Source organism: Aquarana catesbeiana, linkage group LG02 (assembly GCF_042186555.1).
Source record: "Aquarana catesbeiana isolate 2022-GZ linkage group LG02, ASM4218655v1, whole genome shotgun sequence".
NCBI lineage: Eukaryota > Metazoa > Chordata > Amphibia > Anura > Ranidae > Aquarana > Aquarana catesbeiana.
In genome coordinates this window covers 358,133,715-358,155,081 of record NC_133325.1, presented here as the reverse complement: position 1 = coordinate 358,155,081, position 21,367 = coordinate 358,133,715, and the positions used below count along the sequence as shown (strand labels likewise).

Genomic DNA, 21,367 nt, shown 5'->3' with positions numbered 1-21,367 from the left:
CACAGTGTCAGACAGCTGGCAGAGCAGGGGGTCATAGTGCCAGTCCCAGCAGAACAGTGCGGGCAGGGATTTTATTCCCACATCTTTGTAGTCCCAAAGCCCTCAGGAAAGCACCGCCTCATAATAAATCTAAGAAGGTTAAACAGGTTCCTGCGGTACAAATGGTTCTGCATGGTAAGCGTCTATACTCAGAAAGCACCTTCTGAAGGATGTATTTATGGTAACAATAGACTTAAAGGATGCCTATGTTCACGTCCCTATTTTTTCAGCGCACCAGGCCTTTCTAAGGTTCAAGATCCCCTCGGAGCAGGGAGTGCAGCACTGGCAGTTCTCTGCCCTACCCTTTGGATTGGCAACAAGTCTGAGAGTATTTACAAATCTCGACGACATACTGATTTACAACCAGTTGAGATCTCCTTCTCTCTGACCTGGCCAAGGTAGTGGGTACCTTGGAGTCCCAGAGAGGATTATCAGCCAAGAAAAGTTCTTGCTGTTTCCTGCCTAGACCAAAGTCTATCTAGGATTCCTGGTGGATTCAACAGCACAGAAGCTTGTTTTGCCCCAGGGGAAGGTAGAGGGCCTCATTGCAGCAGTAGCATCCCTTCTAGAAATAGAAGAGGTCTCTTACAGAAAGGTCATGAGAGTTCTCGGGTTGATGATGTCCTGTATCCGCACGGTCCCATGGGCTCAGCTCCATTCCAGGACTCTCCAGCAATTCCTCCTATCCTCCTGGGATGGGAAAAGAGGAACACTGAACGACAGGGTTCCCATTCCAGAAAGGGTGAAGAAGTCTCTGCAGTGGTGGCTCAATCCTCAGAGGTTGCAGGAGGGCCACCTTTGGGCCCAACTCCAACCCCTCAGGGTAACAATGGATGCAAGCGCTTGGAGTTGGGGGGCTCAGGGTGCCTGGAACCATTGAGAGGAGCGCTTCCTCCAACTTCCGGGAACTCTTGGCGGTCAGAGAGGCCTTAAGGGCTTTCAAGGAAAGACTCAAGGGCAGGGAGGTCCAGATCCTTTCCGACACCGCAACCGTGGTGGCCTACCTGAATAATCAGGGAGACACCAGATCTTGCGCTCTTCTGACCCTGGCTCTGGAACTCCTGGAGTGGGCAGAGCAGAGAGTCCCCTCTATCTCAGCAGTACATATAAAGGGGGCATACAATGTTGAAACGGACTACCTCAGTTGGCAACCGATTTGCCAGGGGGAGTGGGAATTGAACCCCAAAGTGTTCTCCCTCGTATGCCGGCACTTCGGCAACCCAGAGATCGATCTGTTTGCCTGCAGAGGGAACAATAGAGTGAAGAGATTCTTTTTCTCTCTCTCTCTCTCTCTGGGGGTAGATGCGCTGGCCCAAGTTTGGGACTTCTGCTTGGCATACAGTATGCCTTTCTCTTCTTAGTTCTGATCCCGGTGATACTGCAGAAGCTGAGTCTCTCAGAGGGCAGACTGATTCTGATCGCCCCATGGTGGCCCAAAAGGACCTGGTTCCCTTCCCTGGTAAATTGGTCCGTAGCTCCCCCTCAGCGCCTTCCGGAGCGGCAGGACTTTCTCCTTCAGGGCCCAGTCTGCCACCCAGATCCTGGCTTCTTCAGGCTGATGGCTTGGCTCTTGAAAGGGAGAGCCTGCGAAAAAGGGGGTGTTCTGAGTTAGTAATCGATACCCTTTTGAGTGGGAAGCCGGTTACCAGGCGTATTTACGCCAAAGTCTGGGGAGTCTTCTTGCGCTGGTGCCAGGCGAAGGGGACTTCCCAACAAGAGATCCCTGCCATCCTGGACTTTCTCCATGGCGCGGACCAGGGGTTGGCGACTAAGACCCTTAAGGTTCAGGTCGCAGCCTTGTCCAGTTTTTTGGACAGGAGGTTGGCTCTGGACCCCCTGATTAAAAGGTTTTTGTCCCCAGTGCACATGAGCAAGTTTCCGCCTTGGGACCTTACGCTAGTCTTGGAAGCCCTAACCAGGGCACCGTTTGAGCCATTAGCTCTTATGCCTCTTAAGTTACCCGAAAGACAGCCTTCCTGCTGGCGGTTACAACGGCCAGCAGGATAGGCGACATCCAGGCTCTGTCAATAAAAGAGCCCTTTTTTCTATTATTTAAAGACAGGGTTGTACTAAGGCAGGACCCCCTGCACCTCCCAAAGGTAGCCTCAAGGTTCTATAGAACTCAAGAGATTGTCCTTCCTTCATTTTTTTCCAATCCTCAGAACGAGAGAGAAAGTTCCTTTCATTGTTTAGATGTCAGATGTTGTCTTATTTAGATATAGTAAAAAGTTTAGAAGGTCCAGCCACTTATTAGATTTTCTGGCCAGAAGAAGGGTCAGCAAGTGTCTAAAGCATCCAAAACAAGATGGATCAAGTAGACTATTACCTTAGCCTATAATCAGGCTGGTAGGGCAGCCCCGAATAACCTTAAGGCACATTCCACTTGGTCTCTGGAGACCTCTTGGGCAGAAAGAGCCGGAGCATCGGTGGAGCAGATATGCAGAGCGGTTACATGGACAAGCTAGAGCACCTTCCTGAGACACTACAGGGTGGAGTTGCTGTCACCTCAGGATTTGGCGTTTGGTAGGAAGGTCCTACAAGCTGTTGTCCCACTCTAAAGTAGGCCTGAGCTACTTGCTCTTCTCTCAGGGTGCCGTCCTGGAAGACGACTTGAGAAAATGACCAGTTACACTTACCGGTAACGGTGTTTCTGGGAAGCCTTCCAGGACGGCAGGCCTACTTCCCACCTGCTCTTTTGGTATGTTGGTTTTGTATGGAGATTTGAGGTGGTTCACTCTCATGCACTGGTGTGGGTCAATACTTTTTCACAACTGAGGAGCACAGGGAGGGGCGGGGGTTTTAACCTCTTTGTTAAAAGTGTTTCCTGTCAGGTGGGACCAGTTATCTCTCAGGGTGCCGTTCTGGAAGACTTCCCAGAAACACTGTTACCGGTAAGTGTAACTGGTAATTTTTTGGCCTAAAGGCAAAATGCTATGTATGGTTGAAAACTAACATTGCACATCACCCTGAACACACCATCTCCACCGTGAAACAACATGTTGGCAGCATCATGTTGTGGGGATGTTTTTCTTCAGCAGGGAGAGGGAAGGAAGCTGGTCAGAGTTGATGGGAAGATGGATGGAGTCAAATACAGGACAATCTTAGAAGAAATCCTGTTAGTCTGCAAATGACTTCAGACTGGGGAGGAGGTTAACCTTCCAGCAGGACAATGACCCTAAATATATAGCCAGAGCTACAATGGAATGGTTTAGATCAAAGCATATTCATGTGTTAGAATGGCCCGGTCAAAGTCCAGACCTAAATCCAGTTGAGAATCTATGGCAAGACTTGAAAATTGCTGCTCACAGATGCTCTCCATCCAATCAGACAGAGCTTGAGCCATTTTGCAAAAAAGTTCCCTCTCCTAGATGCAAAGCTGGTAGAGACATACCCAAAAAAGATTTTGTAATTACAGTGGAAGGTGGTTCTACAAAGTATTGACTTGGGGGGCTGAATACAAATGCACAGCATGATTTTCAGCTATTTATTTGTAAAACACTTTGAAAACCATTTATCGTTTTCCTTCCAATTCACAATTATATAAGGCACTGTAAATGGGTAAAATAGGGACTGAGGGACCCTTCAGTGGAGTTTGAATACTAGTGCTGCAAGAATGCCATTGGTAAGTAAAATAATGAGCACTCTTGCTTGCAAATCTCTAGCTAGTACTGATTTTTTTTTTTCTTTTAAATGCAGTCTGAGCCAAAGGTATAATAGTCATGCTTTTCTATAGAAAAGAGCCCTGGTCCTGGAGCATTTCCAACAGTTTCATCCTGCTCCCCAATCTTGTATAACATGTCAAGCCCATTGAAGGCTCTGGGGAATTCCAAAACATACAGAGAAACCTATGAACAGGATGCAGCTGCTGAAAACACTTCCTAACACTTCCATGTGCACATGTCTAAGTGAATATCTTCATTGCATATCTTTAGACAGCTAGAGAAAAAGTAACAACAAATACTGAGCTGAAATAAGCATATATGCTTTTCTGTCATTTTGTATGCACTGTACCTTTTTTTTATTTGGTTATTTGTTTTATGCCTTTTCGGTCATGAAATCTACAGTGAAGGGTTCTTTTTATCCCTATAGTATCCAGCCAGCTTTAAGTTGGCATTTTTACAGTTCTGGTTTCAAAGTAAAACCAGAACATTTCACCTTTTGAAACACTTTTTATACATGAGGCCCAGTCTCATCAGCACACTTTAGGGTATTTAATTTGTTTATTTCTGATTGTGAATGATGAAGGTTCTTCCGCGCTGACTTCTTAATATTGAGGCTGCCTAAGGCAGGAAACAGGACTGAATGTAGCAATTAGGGGCAGCTTGGCATGGTTATTGCATTAAAGTGGATGTAAACCCAATGTCATCCTTTCTAAACTACTGCCATAGGGGTTATCTATAAGGATATACATGCCTCCTGCATGTATCCTTACCTGTCAAATGTCTCCCCTCTGTCTGTTATGAGAGCTGAAAAACTGCAGATTCTGTGGGTGGGTCTGTTGTCTGGAGCTCGGTGGGTGGAGTCGTGATGTCAGTAGACTCCCCGCCCACCTCTACACTCCCCTTGTCAATATGCATTTTCTCCTGTGTATTTCTAACTGAACTTCTGCTATGATCTCTAACATCCAGTGAAAAGACAGGAAAGTAACCACATGACTTCAGCATGCCAAATCATGCTGAGGTGTGGAACAGCCAATCCTTGCAGAGCTGCTGAAGAAAGGAGTGGGGGAGGGAATTAAAAAATCATGCCTGTGTCTTAGGCTGTCACTCTCACAGCAAGGGGGAGTATTTGACAAAGTTATGTCAGTTTGTCAAGATTTTTAAGTTTGTATGGTGTTTCACATACAGTTGATATTAAAGTGTTTTTGCTTTTTTTTTTTTCTTCTTTGTAGTTTGCAGAGTTTGCCAGAGTGAAAGCAGAAGTAGCATGCATTGCAGTATATGATTCAGAAGCCCTCATAGCTGGTAGCAAAAAAGGAAAAAGCTTCTTGGAGGTTAGAAATGATTTCCAGACAGATTTCATACAGTACTGTAAGTATATTCACTCAACAGTGGTAACCAATTATTCTTGATTGGTTTTTGTTCTGGTATGTGTCCTGTAGAATCTGTACTTGGTACAATATTATAAGTATATTATACTATATTTCTAGAGTTATACCCTGTATTAACGTCATATTTTTCCAGCAATGGCCTAAAGCCCCTTACACATAGGCCGATTGGCGGGCGACATTGGCCGGTTCACTAAATACCGCCCAACATTCATCCCGTATATATGGCAGCTAGTCTGACAGAAGCCAGCTTCTGTCAGATGAGCATGCTGAAAAACCAGCAGCCGACCGCCTCCCGATCAGCGCTCTCAGCCAATGGAGTGTTCTGGTGGGGGGGAGTGGGGGCCGTCCCCCTGTCAGAACACAACAGTTCAGTGGGGGAGATCGCTGTAATAACATCGGATCATTAATACAGCGGCTCCGACCAGAGCTGGCAGTTTTTTTTTTTCGAACGGAAAAGAAAATCAGTGTGTAACAGGCTTAATTCACTTTTACATAATGCTGAGCTTGGTGGGACAACCAGGTTAGGGTTGCACAATGGACACTGCCTATGCAGCTAAGTTATCATTGACTTCTCTGTCACTCATGATTTATGATCTGCTTATCTGGTCACTGATTTTTGGTGGACGGATTTCTTCAGCAGAGTCACTGTTCCCAAACTTTCCATTTTTTTTACTGATAAACAGGTGACACTTCAAAGTAGACTTGGAACTTTAAATAGGCATTTTAAAGTGCCCAAGCCGGGCAAAGCAATGCAACAGGTTCTTATTAAAATCCTTCCCTTCGATTCCCCACTATTCTGTTTGCCACTAGGAGAAGCACTGTGTATCCAGCTAGATCCCAGGAAGAGATTACACATGACGCAGCCCTCATGTGACAGTTTCCCAGAGCGATTGCCAACATAATCCCAATACCCTGATTTACCCAGCATTTATTGCTGTCAGACAGGGCAGGAAAGGTGAGCGTATTCAGAGGTAGGTCAAGGCATTTAAAGTGTAGGTCAAGGCAAAAAAAATTTAATTTTTCCGTCCTACTTACCTGTAAAATCCTTTTCTTGGAGTACATCACGGGACACAGAGCAACCATAATAATGACTATAGGGGTTATACTCCACCTACTGGTGGATGGACACTGTCAGATAGTCAAACAGGAAGTCCACCTGGTTGCTCTCTGTCCCGTGATGTACTCCAAGAAAAGGATTTTACAGGTAAGTATGACAGAAAAATCCTAATTTCTTTATCGTACATCACGGACACAGAGGAACCATAATAATGACTATATGGGATGTCCTAAAACAATGCACTTGAGGGGGGGGACACAATCCCAGAAACTGCCACCTGAGAAGGACTCCTTTTGCCGCCCAAAACATACTGTGGCCAAAGCAGTATCCTCTGTGGCTTTGATATCTATCTGGTAAAATTCAACAAAAGACCATGTAATGGCCTTAAATCCTGAATCACTGACACCTGATAGCGGATTACCCAAGATGCCCCCACACACCTGGTAGTGAGCGCTTTTACCAAAAAAATGGGTGGGGGACCTTGCCCTTTCAAGCCATAGACTCGAATAATTAACTGGCAAATCCAATGAAAATAGTTAACTTGGATGCCTCCTGCCCATCCTGGGCTCTACTGGCAGCACAAACCAAGATTCCTGGCCTGTACCAACAAATCAAGTAATTCTGGCCACCAGAACTACCTCCCAGAGTATGCAGTGATCCAACTCCTGCCAACTGAGGTTTAGAATAGAAAGCAAGACATTGTCTTGATTCAAGTGAAAACCAGACACCATACTAGGCAAAAAATGGATGAGGACGCAACATCACCTTAATATGATGCAAGACCAAAAACGGCTCCTTGCATGAAAGAGCTGCCAACTCTAATACCCTGTACACACGACCGGTTTTGCCGTCGGAATAAACTCCGAAGGTTTCTCCGACAGAACTCCAACGGAATTCCGCTCAAGCGGTCTTTCCTACACACGGTCACACCAAAGTCCGACCGTCCAGAACGCAGTGATGTGATGTACAACACGTACGACGGGACTAGAAAAAGGAAGTGCAATAGCCAGTAGCCAATAGCTTCTGTCTCGTACTTGCTTCAGAGCGTTTTTGGTCCGTCGGAACAGTATATAGACGAGCGGGTTTCCCGATAGGAATTGGTTCCATCAGAAATATTTAGAACATGTTCCATTTCTAGGTCCATCAGAATTTTCGGGGAAAAAAAAAAGTCAGATGAGGCATACACACGATCGGAATAGACAATGAAAAGCTTCCGTCTGACTTTTTCTGTCGGACATTCCGCTCGTGTGTACTCGGCATAACACTCCACTTAGTGAAGTGATGGCAATCAAAGAAGCCACCTTCTGAGATAAAGGACTAACAGAATCTCTCCATTGGTTCAAAAAGTGGTCTCTGCAAGGACAGTCAATCAAATTCAAGTCCCAAGGACACAAGAATGGCCTGACAGGCGAGACTGTCTACGTTACACGCTGTATGATGTATGAATCAAGGAGTGAGAAACAGTCCCTGGAAAAAAAATGTATAGGGACGAAACCTGACCGTTAATGGTACTTAAGGACAATTTCCTTTCTCCTACCAATTGGAGAAAGAAAGAGAAACTCTCCCACTCGCATATTTCTGCGGGTGCCACTTTCTGGCTTCACCCCAGGCAAAAAATATTTCCAAGTCCTGTAATTAACGTTCCCTGAAGCTGTTTTCCAGGGGCTCAACCGTGCTGAGATACAGGAATCAAAACCATTAGGTCCCGCTGAGCTGGGAGTGTCCCAGGAGCAACCCCCGCAAGACTCATGTCAGTGTACCAAGCCCTCCTGGGCTAATTCCGCTAACATTATTATCAGTGTTGCCCCCTTCTGGATTCTTCGCACAAGATGTGGCATAAGTCGAAACAGAGGGAAAGCATCAAATAAGGGAGAACTGGTCCCTAAGGCGTTACCAGGGCAACTACCCCTATTGCCAGTGGGACCCTTGTTCCAGACACAACCTGCCCCAACTTGTTGTATAACTTGGAATCTAGTAGATTCACCTGCAGCGTTCCCCCCCTGCCACTATTCTATCCCTGGAATATGCACTGACAATAGAGTCAGCACATGTGCTGTCCCAGACAGAATGTGGTTCACCTTCCTGAGCCACATGACTCCTGGTGCCGCCCTGGTGGTTGATTGATATATATGCCCCTGCAAAGGCTTTTCCGGATAGAACCTACAACTGGTTTGTACCATAATCCAGAGCAAGGTATACTGGCCAAAAGCTCCCAAGATATTTATGGGCAGTATACTCTCCTGTGAGAGTCTACTGAACTGTAGCCACCCTCAAACCAAACGGAGAAACTGGCATCAGTGGTTATTATCTTCCAATACCATAAAGGAAGAATTCAACCTTACTAGATTCCGAACCATCAACCACCAATTTTTAGCTGTGCAACCCCCTGGGAACAGAGCCCTTCGGCAATCCAATGCCTGGATCTTCAAGTTCCAGACAGAGAGAATGATCCTCTACCAAGACCTGGAGTAGGACCGTACATAAGGAATGTGCTTCGACCGAGATACAGCTTCCCACTGCAAAATGTATCTAAGGAAAATCTGGACCAACTGTTTTCTGAGCAAAGGTTATTGAGGTATACTGAGATTGACACCCCCTGCATCTTTAGCAAGTCCAGCACTGGAGCTAGGAGCTTTGTGAACCTCAGAAGCTGTGGCCAGCCCGAAGGATGGTCACAAAAAAGAAAACAAATGACTTTCTCTTGCAATTACAGAAATCTTTGAGGCTGGAAACAACCCAGCACATGAAGCTGTGTGTTTGCTGACGATTATGGGCCCCGCAATCTACCTTTTGCAGAGAGGTCATCACTGAACAGACTGAGCCTAACTGAAAAGAAGGATGCCCAGCGGATTGAGATCTTAAGATAGACCTCATGTCCCTATTCAGTTTTGAAGCTGCTACCATTTAATTGTTTTACAATATTGAGCCCATAAATTTTGCTCCAAGTCTACACACCCCTGTTAATATGTCAGGTTTCTATGATGTAAAAAAAAGAGACAAAGATGAATCATTTCAGAACTTTTCCACCTTTTTAACGTGACCTATAAACTGTACAACTCAATTGAAAAACAAACCGAAATCTTTTAGGTTGTTGCATATGTGCGCACACCCTCTTATAACTGGGGACGTAGCTGTGTTCAGAATTAAGTAATCGCATTCAAACTCGTGTTAAATAAGAGTCAGTACACACTTCCCATCAACTAAAGTGCCTCTGATTAACCCCAAATAAAGTTCAGCTCTTCCAGTAAGTCGTTCCTGACATTTTCTTAGTCACATCCTACAGCAAAAGCCATGGTCCACAGAGAGCTTCCAAAGCATCAGAGGAATCTCATTGTTAAAAGGTATCAGGAGAAGGGTTACAAAAGAATTTCCAAGGCATTAGATATACCATGGAACACAGTGAAGACAGTCATCAAGTGGAGAAAATATGACACAGCAGTGTCATTACCAAAAACTGGACTTCCCTCCAAAATTGATTTAACCACTTGACAACTGGGCACTTAAACCCCCTTCCTAACCAGTCCAATTTTCAGCTTTTGGTGCTCTCACATTTTGAATGACAATTACTCAGTCATGCAACACTGTACCCATATGAAATTTTTGTCCTTTTTTTCACACAAATAGAGCTTTCTTTTGGTGGTATTTAATCACCGTTGGTTTTTTTATTTTTTGCGCTATAAAAGAAAAAACACTAAAAATTTAGTAAAAAAAATGAAATTTTCTTTGTTTCTGTTATAAAATTTAGCAAATTAGTAATTTTTCTTCGTAAATTTTGGCCACAATTTATACTGCTACATATCTTTGGTAAGAATAAGTACAAATCGGTGTATATTATTTGGTCTTTGTGAAAGTTATAGAGACCAAAAGCTATGGTGCCAATATCTGAAAATTGATCACACTGACGGCCTATCTATATTCTTGAGACCCTAACATGCCAGAAAAGTACAAATACCCCCCAAATGACCCCTTTTTGGAAAGAAGACATTCCAAGGTATTTAGTAAGAGGCATGGTGAGTTTTTTGAAGTTGTCATTTTTTCCCACAATTCTTTGCAAAATCAAGATTTTTTTTTTTTCCACAAAATTGTCATATTAGCAGGTTATTTCTCACACACCGCATATGCATACCACAAATTACACCCCAAAACACATTGTGCTATTACTCCTCAGTATGGCGATACCACATGTGTGAGACTTTTACACAGCGTGGCCACATACAGAGGCCCAACATGCAGGGAGCACCATCAGGCATTCTGGAGCACCCAGGCCAATTCTAACATTTCTCTCCTACATGTAAAAATCATCATTTATTTGCTAGAAAATTACATAGAACCCCAAAACATTATATATGTCTTTTTTAGCAAAGACCCTAGAGAATACAATGGCGGTTGTTGCAACTTTTTATCGCATGGTATTTGCGCAGCAATTTTTTTAACGCTTTTTTTGGGGGGAAAAAAAAACAGTTTTGTGCTTAAAAAAAAAAAAACAGTAAAGTTGGCCCAATGTTTTTGCATAATGTGAAAGATGAAGTTACGCCGAGTAAATACCTAACATGTCACCCTTCAAAATTGCACGCGCTCGTGGAATGGCGCCAAACTTCGCTACTTAAAAATCCCCATAGGCGACGTTTTAAATTTTTTTACTGGTTACATGTTTTGAGTTACAGAGGAGGTCTAGGGCCAAAGTTATTGCTCTCGCTCTACCAATCGCACCGATACCTCACATGTGTGGTTTGAACACCGTTTTCATATGTGGGGGGACTTACATGTGCATTCGCTTCTGCATGCGAGCACACGGACAGGGGCGCTTTAAAAATTTTTTTTTCTTTTTATTGTTCATTTTACTTTATTTTAGTTTGACACTTTTTTCCAAAAAAAAAAAAAATTTTGATCACTTTTATTCCTATTACAAGGAATGTAAACATCCCTTGTAATCGGAATATGGCATGACAGGTCCTCTTTGCAAAGAAAACTAAATTGCATGCAAGGCAAATAAAACACAACATTTTTGCTTGCACATGATTGGATTATAGAAACCAACAGAGCTTCCCCTCAGCTCTAGAGCAAATGCACTTAACCCCCCTGGCGGTATTCCCGAGTGTGGCTCGGGGTGAGATTTCAGTACCATTAGCGGTAACCCCGAGCCACACTCGGGATCACATTGGTTACTTACCTTGTCCCCGGGATCCCGCGATGTACTCCCGCTGTGTACGGCGGCCGGATCTTCTGCTCGATGCACTGTGTGCTGTGTGTGCCCTGGCTTCCGTTCTCTGCGAGCGTCGCGACGCAGGGGGGTGGAACCAGCTGCAAATTCAAAATGTATAAAACACAGACACACTGATACATTGTAATCCTATTGGATTACATTACTAAATAAAATAAAATTGACCTTAGTTTGCCCCCCAGTGCTTTATCCAGTGCCCCTGCCTGGAGTTTTACTGTACTCTCTGTCTGGAAACTGCAGAATGACCATGGCATCAAAAAAGAGCGCCTCTACTTCAAAAACGGCATATGACCTTCTGGAAAACAGCCACAGCGATACAGAATCGCTTGCAGAAGTGAGTGATAGCAATTCATGGGGAAGTTCGTCATCAGGCACGGAAAGCTATTTTAGCGATGATCCTGCGACTGTGCCCAGTGATGTGCGGACTTGGTGCTCAATTAACTGCGGTACGGAGCACACAGCGCCCGCAAGTTTCCCGTTTTTACCGGAGCACCCGGTATCAAAGTGGAGGTTGAAGATGACAACCCCTTGGGATACCTCCAACTCTTTTTGACCGAAGAGGTTATAGAAAAAATTGTTATGGAGACAACTCGGGAAGGGGAGCAACAAGCTGCTATACCTCAGAGGTTTTCAAGAAGCAGAAAGTGGGAACCAGTGACCAAAGAGGACATCTGGAAGTTTCTGGGCCTAATTATTCTTCAGGCAGTGGTGGGGAAACCCCTGCAGAAGTGGTACTGGACAACCAACAAATTACTAGCCACTCCTTTTTTTTTGGCATCGTCATGTCGGAGTTCAAATTTTCTCTGATAATGAAATATCTGCACTTTCAAAATAATGAAGAATTTGATGAGACTTCTCAACCAGCTCCAAAACTGAAAAAGATTTGGTAGGTATATCAAATTATTCAGAAAAATTTCCAGCAGCCCTATGTACCAGATAGAGACGTCAGTATCGATGAAAGTCTAATGGTCTACAAAGGAAGACTCAGCTGGATACAGTATATCGCGTCTAAGAGAGCACGATTTGGCATAAAATCATTCATGCTCTGTGAATCCAGCACTGGTTACATATGGAATTCGGTCCTTTACACTGGGAAAGGAACCAAATTAAAGATTCAGTAATTATGGAATGGCAACCGCTTCCGTTCATACTTTGATTGAACCATTGCTGCATTAGCGCTACTGTGTAACCACAGATCATTTTTACACTTCTCCAGAACTGAGTTCCTTCTACAGCACGAGACGGATGCATATGGGACCGTTAGAGCTAACCGGCGTGACATGCCGCCAACCTTTGGAAATAAAAAGCTCAAGGCAGGAGAAATAGTTGCCTGGCAGAAAGGCAAATTTATGGCCCTGAGATGGCGCGACAAAAAAGATGTGTGCCTAATGAGTACTATTTACAACACCTCTACTGTCATGGAACACACAAAAGGTGGAAAAGACTAAATGAAACCACAAGTCGTGATGGACCTACAACAACACCATGGGAGGTGTTGACAGAGCTGACCAGGCCATGACTTTTTATCCTGCTATGAGAAAGCAACAAAAAAAATTACAAAAAAATCTTCTTGAACAGTGCCTATGAAATGCGTTCATTCTTCTAAAAAAAGTGAGTGACAGGCCTGTGCTTCATACAGACTTTGTTTGGAAAGTTGCCGAACTTATATTTCTCAAGCACCAAACACCAACAACTGTAAATAGATCTGGACGTTGTGCTGCTGGCTTTGTGAACCTGGAACGCCTCACTGGTCGTCACTTTATGGACCACATTCCACTAACTGATAAGAAGTCAGCACTCACAAGGATGTGTGTGGTTTGCTGCTCTAAGCGTGATGACACTGGAAGGAAAATCAGAAAAGAAACCCGGTTCTACTGTCCTGACTGTGACGTCGGACGTTGTGCTGTACCATGTTTTAAAATTTTCCATACCCGGGACTTTACTGAAGCAATATGACTAGTAATATTGCACTCTTGTTTGGCCAACAAAATGTCAGTGTTTTTGATTATATTATTTACTAAAATGTATTGAATAAAAAGTAATATTACTATTATTATTATTTGTTATTATTTTTATAGTTATTTATTATATTATAATTTATGATTTTGTGTTTCAAACTTTATCATACCCAGGATGTCTACTAGACTCTTGTTTGGACAGATTTCAGTGAGTTATTCATAATAATGACAGGCCTACAATATAAAACGCCAAATTTCCATGCATCCAAATTTCCATGCAAATTTCCATCCAAAATGGTACCGCTTTCAGCACCTAAAATCTGAAATAATCATACCGCCAGGGAGGTTAAAGTGCAATTCTAAGTACCGTATATTTGCCTTCAGTATATTTTTATCAATTGCACACTTGTGAAAAAATTGCTGCTAAATTGAGCCCTCGTCAATCCGACATAATCTTACCCTGTTTTGCTAACAATTTTTGCAGACCTTTTTTCTGGGTATATCTTAAAATCATGCTGAAAGGGATAAAACCTCCCCTAAAGTAAAACGCATACATTCAAGTTGAGCTTCACCATTCCGCTATGTTACATAAAAGTCTTACTAATTTGATATATTTTTGCAATAAAGACTTTGTTGAATATGTTTTAGGGTAAATATATGGGAGTCAGCAAATACGTAAATGTTGCATTGGGGAAAAATTACAGGAAAATGCATTTTTGTCTTTTTTTATTTATTTTTAACTATCCATTCCAATGATGATATGACTTCCAATGGCTCTCTAAAAAGCTCTCTGGTTTTGCTCTCTAAAAAGCAATTCAAGGGCACATGACAGACGACGAGAAAGTGTTTTGATTTTACCCCTAAAAACCCGCACCAGTTGAATGGGTCGCTGCCCTCCGAACCTGACAGGGATAATTTGTGGCTTGTCTATATCCCTGTCCACTGTCCTTGCAGCTTAAAGGTAAGCTCACCTTTAAACAAAAAAAAAAAGAAAAAAAAAAAAAAATTTGTATCTTATTTTTTCCTGAAAGAACCTGGAAAGCGTTGCACTTGTGACCAGTGGATCAGGCTTGCAATGTCAGGCTTCTGCAGGCACGCCCTGCAGCTTTAAGCCTGTATATCCATACAGGCTGTCAGTTTGAAAGCTGCATGACTTGTGGATGAACTACAAGGGCGTTTACCAGCACCCTTGCAGTTCATGCAGAACTACAAGCCCTCTGCCGTGATGGGTGATGGTACTTGTAGTTCATTCATTCAGAGGAAACACTGAATGAATGACAGGGCTGCGTGGGCGGAGCCCCGCACAGCCATGCTGTTTTTGAATTGTCACAGCAGGTGTGGGGAGAGAAGAACCCATGCCCGCTGTCACAATGGGGGGGGGGGGGGGGGGGAGGCAGCAGGAGTTGGAACATGTTACATGTTTCCACTAAAATACGGGTGGAGTATGTAACATGTTGCAAAAGGTAAACTTCTCCTTTTAAGGGGGTACGGTTGGAGAGGGGTTTAAAAACATAGTTCAACTGCATGTTTTTACCACCCCAATTTGCAAGTGTAAATGAGGCCTAAAGGCGTTTTGGTTGCATCAGAGCTTATTTAGGGATTTCACAGAAAATGAGCTAAATACTTGAGGTTTAATCACCATTGAGATGCAGCAATGCATGTTGGATGGCAGTACCATTCATTTTTAATGGTGCCCTAATTTAATAAAATAACATGCCTGTATTGCAGCACATGGTAATGCACTACTCTGCATTGTGGCATGCTGTGTTGGAAAAAAAATGGTTTCTGATTACCTCCTCCTTTTTAGTAGTAGATCAGAATGCAGAATTTGAGAGCCTTTTTTTGTCTACAGTATTGTTAATTTTTAGATATGTATTTTGAAACGCCCCCACCCCTTTTTTAGTTTGGTTGCACAGCTGAAAATTGTAAAGTATTCACAATTATTTCTGTTACTGTGGTGTCACCATCTTAAAAAAGAAAGCGTTTCTGTAACAATAATGTCTAATAACCTTTCTTTGTTTTAATTACAGGCAATTTGGATAAAAATTGTGTTTCAGACTCTGTAACCAAGAGATCTAAATTAAAATCTGAGCATTCGAATGTTGAATATCTCTGGAAAGCAGTGGAGGATTTGTTCTGTGTATGCTACGGTAATGTATATTGCCATTTTAGCAATGTCTCTGAATATTCAAAATTAAATGAGCTCTACGCAAGTTTTTTTCAAATGTCAGTGCTCCATTCATTCTAAAAGAAACATTGGTGCTTTTGCAATTGTAGGTCACATGTAGTGTTAGTTTATTTCATAGCAGAATAAAAAAAACATATTCAAGACAGTATGCATTTCTTATGTTTTATCTGTTTAAAAATGCTTCAATCCGGTGTGCCCCTAGGGTCCTGTTTGAGATGACACCATAGTGCCTTTGCTGCTCTGATATCCCAAGTGGCCTATCTGCTGGACTACAGAATGCCACCTATCCCCTACCCCAGGGGTAGGCAACCCCCGGCACTGGTGCAAGCAGCACTCAAAGCCTCTTTTGCCAGCACTCGACTTTCTCCCCATCAGCAGAGCAGCGCAAAGAAGTGTCAGTGAGACACTAATGCATTTTCGGAATTCCCCACGCCGCACCTGCACTGTGGCACTGTGCCCCCACACATTGTAAAAGATAGGAAACATTGTTTAGTTCTCTAACTTTGCTGTAGCTGCGACCGTCAGCTTTTGTGATGGGGAAGAGATTGGTTGCAGTTCTGCTGGGGGGTCCCTGTTTCCAGGAGGAGGAGGACTGTCATTGGCCACTGCTAAAGCCAATCACAGTCCTGCTAGCCCCGTCCACCAACTGGAGGAAGATGACTTGCTTGGTTGCCGCTACCAATCTGAGAAAGAAGGGACTTCACTGTGATTGAGAAAACCACAATCAGGTGACAGTTTGGGGAATTAATGTTGAGCTTCTGGGAACTTTGTTGAAATTATTCCTGAACCTTTGTGTTACTTACTACTGAACCCCTGCACTCTGTGTCCCTTTAAGCCACAGCCAGTATTCAGTGCAATGAAAATCACACCCAACTTTGCGCCGCACTTTTTCTCAGCTGCGGGGGCCCAACCTATGATCCTGCGCACAGGCCCACTGCTTTCAGAAAATACCCCTGACCTGAGCTCATCATTGCGCATCCATTCCAGATGCTTGTATTATTAGATCACATACAAGCACGTGGGCTGGATATGAGAGGTGGAACAGCAGGATGAGTGTGCCAGGACAGATGGATGTGTCTCATCTCTGCTTCTTTTCACCACTCTGCATATCACACATATCATACAGTAGATGAGAAGAGGGTACAGTGGTGGAGCAGATAAGCAGGAGGGTACAGCGGTGGGGAAAATGAGCAGAGGGGGTTCAGAGGTGGGACAGAAGAGCAGGAGGACACAGCGGTGCGGCAGATGTACAGGGAGGTACAGTGGTGAAAGAGATGAGAATGGGGGGTTCAGTGTTGGGGCAGATGAGAAGGGGGGTTCAGCAGTGGGACAGATGAGCAGGGGGGGTTCAATGTTGGGCCAGATGAGAAGGGGGTTACAGTGGTGGAAAGGTGAACAGGGGGAGTTCAGTGTTGGGGCAGATGAGAAGGGGGTTACAGTGGTTGGGCAGATGTACAGGGAGGTACAGTGGTGGGGCAGAGGAGAAAGGAGGTACATTGGTGGGACAGATGAGCAGGGGGAACAGAGGTTGGACAGATGAGCAGATAAGTTCAGTGTTAGGACAGTTGAGAAAATGGTTCAGTGGTGAGACAGAAGAGCATGGGGGTACGGCGGTGAAGCAGATGTGCAGGGAGGTACAGTGGTGGGGCAGATGAGAAAGGGGGAACATTGGTGGGGCAGATGAACAGGGGGTTACAGTGGTGGGACAGAAGAGCATGATGGTACAGTTGTGGGGCAGATGAGCAGGGGGTTACAGTGGTGGGGCAGATGAGCAGGGGGTTATAGTAGTGGGACAGATTAGCAGGGGGGACAGTGATCTGAGGTGTGGAGTTGCAGGAATTGGGGCTGATCTGAGCCGTGAGTGCAGGATGTTAATTTCTCACTACTTTTCAAGTAGTTTACAGCATTTACTTTATAAAAAATAATTTTCGTGATTGAGAGTATGAAGTTGACATTTTGTTGATTTAAAATCGGCACTCTCAATTACTTTAAAAATATTTTTCGGCACACTGTGCTGAAAAGGTTGCCTACCCCTGCCCTACCCTGTCTGCCGTACTCAACATGCATACATTTATTTTATTTTCCAGAAAAATGGTGCAATTGCCTTCATTTCAAAGAGCCTGCCCAGACACTCTGTGTAGACCAGGGGTGTCCAAACTTTTTTCAAAGAGGGCCAGATTTGATGAAGTGAACATGTGAGGGCCGTCCATTTTGCCTGACATTCTTTAAACCATTAAAATTTGGTCTAAGTGTGTTCATTCAAGCACTAATACACTGCCCAACAAGAATTCTCTTGCCTTTGTGGCTGTGTGGTGAAGAGATGAGCTTGGGCATGTTATTTGGATATACCGTATTTATCGGCTTATAACCCCGTTGCCATGAATGCAGCAGACCCCGTTGCCATGAATACAGACTCGCCATTGCCATCAGTGCAGTCTGATTCATGCACATCTGCAGCCTTGGAGTGGGCGGAACAAGCGCCAACAGACATACAGGAGAAACTCCTGTTTTCTCGTCGGCCTCTTTAATAGAAAGTCGGTACAGGACTTCCTTTTGCAGAGGCTGCCATGTAAACTGGAAATTTTCCTGTATGTACGGCACTCGTCCCGCTCCCTCCCCGTCCCCTCCAAGGCAGCCAGCATATATATCTTTTGTGGCCCCCGGCCACGATTGGCCCGACTTTGGACATGCCTGGTGTAGACAAAAGGGTCTTAGGAGATGTAGTTCAGTGGGGTCAATATAATAATAGCTTCCAGCAGCTTCCCTGCTGGGATTTTCCAAGCCTGGTGGTGGCATTTCAGGGAGTAAAAAAAGGATGCTTCTCAGTCCATGCAAGGTTCACGGATAAAACTCAGATGTCACCCAGCCCCCTCTTTTTCATTTCTGGGTAACCTCTGAGTTTTATCCGTGAACCTTGCACGATCGAGCCAATCCGGCCATCGGCTGCTTATCTCTCCTCTACCATACTGAACATCTTGGAGTTGTCGCCCCAGAATCCCCTGGATAAAGGCCCTGGCTGGGTATTTAGCTGCAAGCTCAATTAGCTTGCCTTCTGGCAAGCATACAATTCGTTTGGTGTCCGGTGCACAACTGGTGGTGGAGGATCATATATTATTTTTAAGTTTTCGTCTATTCACTCATGCACATTTGTGTGATTTATGGACTAAATGTAATTTATGTGATTTGCACTCAGTTCTGGACATTTTATCGTTATTGTTTTTCACATTCCTTCACGTTGGGATAGATTTTGTTTTTATTATATTAAGGTGATATTTTTAACTTTCTTTCATTAGAATTTTTACCATCATATACTTTCTGTTCACTACACACCATTTAGCACAGCTCTTAGCTTTGAGCAGTATTCTGCCTTGATATCCCAAATCATATTTTGAAACTATATAATTTTGTATTGATATTAGAACTTCTAAAATGAAAATGTATGCTGTGACTATAGATCGACTTAAAAATATTTAATAAATGTTACTTGCATGCTGGGCAAGTTTATTTACTGCAGCATGCTAGCCCAGTACTCTGCCAAGATATCCCAAATCATATTTTTACACTTTCAACGCCAATGTGCTACTACAATTGCACTATAATATGCTTCTGGACTTGTGTTAAATATGCACTTAAAGGACAAGTTCATGAGTTCTATAAACCCCCCCCTCTCTAAAGTAACCTAAGCTAAGCCATCATCCCCTGTGGTACTTAATTGCCTTCTCCAATGACATTCTGGCATGAAAAAAATGTAAGATGTTAGTGCGGAGTCGGGCAGCCCTGCACTAGACTTTTACCAGCCGGGATGTAGACAACAAGGGAGGCCACTGCCGCCAGATGAGGTAAGAAAGCAACTTGGGGGGGATGATGGTTTAGCTTAGGAGAGGTTTGGGGGCTAGGGAGTGGGGCCTGAGGTCTTAACATGTATCTATGATCAAGATTTAAAATCATATTCATTTCCACATTGTGTTATTTCTATTATTATTTCTAGCTTACTACTATTAATCTGAATGAGCTTGAAGTTTGTAAACTTACTTTCCTAATAATCCAACACATGTCCTTGCTTGAATATAGAAAGTTATTCACTATACCCTGTGAATATGCACTGCTTGTGTTACGCATGTCATATAACCTTCTGTCTGAACTACAGAGGTGATGAGAGGAGCAGTTTTAGGGGGGAGAGTCCATATAACCAATGTTTCTCAACTCCAGTCCTCAAGTACCCCCAACAGGTCATGTTTTCAGCATTCCATTATTTTGCACAGGTGATTTGATCAGTTTTACTGCATTAATTGCCACAGCCGTTTCATCTGAGGGAAATCCTGAAAACATGACTTGTTTGGGGGTACTTGAGGACTGGAGCTAAGAAACATTGGGTATAACACACATACCACATTACTGCTTGCAGGCAGCAACGTACCATGGGTTGTGTAGTTCTTAAAATTTTAAAGTATTCCAAAGGAATGAGTAGAGGAGAAGCTGCAAAGCATGCAGGGAATCCAAGTAGTTGTGGAAAGAGATGACCAGCAGACAGACAGAACTTCCAATGTAGAAATATTTTCAAGTAAGCTTATGTTGGATTGTCAAATAGAAATATAATATGTATTGCTATTAAAATATTGAACTTATAAAATGAAATTGTGTACTGTGACTATAGATCTACTATAAAATATTTAATAAATGTATCCTTTGTGTGTTTAGTAGATTACCTCTCATATCTAATTCTTCTTTTTTTTTTTTTTTTTTTTTTTTTTTTTACATGGTTGTTTTTAAAATGTAGTTTAAATATATATTTTTCCAATTAGGTAAAGCTTTAGGAACATCCGGTCCAGTGCCTATCCCGTATGAATTGTTAACTAGAGACCCCACTGCTGTTACAGTCTGTGGACTCCCAGAAGAAATATCAGTCAATGAGCCATCCATGTATGATATTCAGACAATACATCAGATCTTGGATAACAAATCCAACATATATTTTAATATTAGAAGGTGAGGCATATACATTTGAATTTCCATATGCATTTTTAATGGTATGTAAATTTGGTTTATTGCTGTTTGTTTGAATCTAAAGGGACACACTTTGTTTAAAAAATGTACACCTATACACTCTAAAGCATTTGCATAGTTGTGTGTGTGTGCGTGTGCGTTTATATGAGATAGAGATGTACAGTACTTTGCAAAAGTTTTAGGCAGGTTCTGTAAATTAGGAATGCTTTCAGAAATATAAGTGTTAATAATTTATTTTATAAATTAACAAAATAGAAGGTAAAGAGAAGAGAGAACCAAATTAAATCAATATTTGATGTGACCACCCTTTGTCTTTTTTAATCAACTCGGCAGGTTGGTTGTTAGAAACATCTTGAAGAACTAATCACAGATCTTGTGTAGATGTAGGCTTCCTCAAATCTTTCTGTCTCTTCATGTAATTCCAAACAAACTTGATGATATTGAGATCAGAGCTCTGTGGGGCCAAACCATCATTTCCAGGACTCCTTCTTCTTCTTTACACTTAAGAGTGTTCTTAATGATATAGGCTGTATGTGTGGGGTCGTTGTCTTGATGCAGAATACATTTGAGGCCAATCACACCCCTCCTTGATGGTATGGCATGATGGATAAGTATCTGCCTGTATTTCTCAGCATTGAGAATACCATTGATCCTAAACACATCTCCAATTTCATTTTCAGCCCCAAACTTGCACGGAACCTCCACCATGCTTCACAGTTGCCTACAGACACTCATAATTGTACCATTCTTCAGCCCTTCAGTGAACAAACTGCCTCCTGCTACAGCCAAATATTTAAAATTTTGATTTCTAAGTCCAGATTTCTCAGTTCCTTTCTGCACCCCAGTATGT

At 43.1% G+C, this 21,367-nt stretch overlaps 1 protein-coding gene across 5 annotated transcripts in view; it reads left to right on the top strand.

The window, feature by feature from the left end:
- The window catches only part of GTF2I (general transcription factor IIi), a 156,917-nt gene that overhangs the window by 29,038 nt on the left and 106,512 nt on the right, over positions 1-21,367 (top strand). For all 5 annotated transcript variants that reach the window (XM_073615028.1, XM_073615027.1, XM_073615029.1 and 2 more), the window contains exons 3-5: positions 4,931-5,069; positions 15,356-15,475; positions 20,316-20,499. In XM_073615028.1, the coding sequence (XP_073471129.1) occupies positions 4,931-5,069; positions 15,356-15,475; positions 20,316-20,499 (443 nt within the window). The remainder of the gene's footprint in view (positions 1-4,930; positions 5,070-15,355; positions 15,476-20,315; positions 20,500-21,367) is intronic.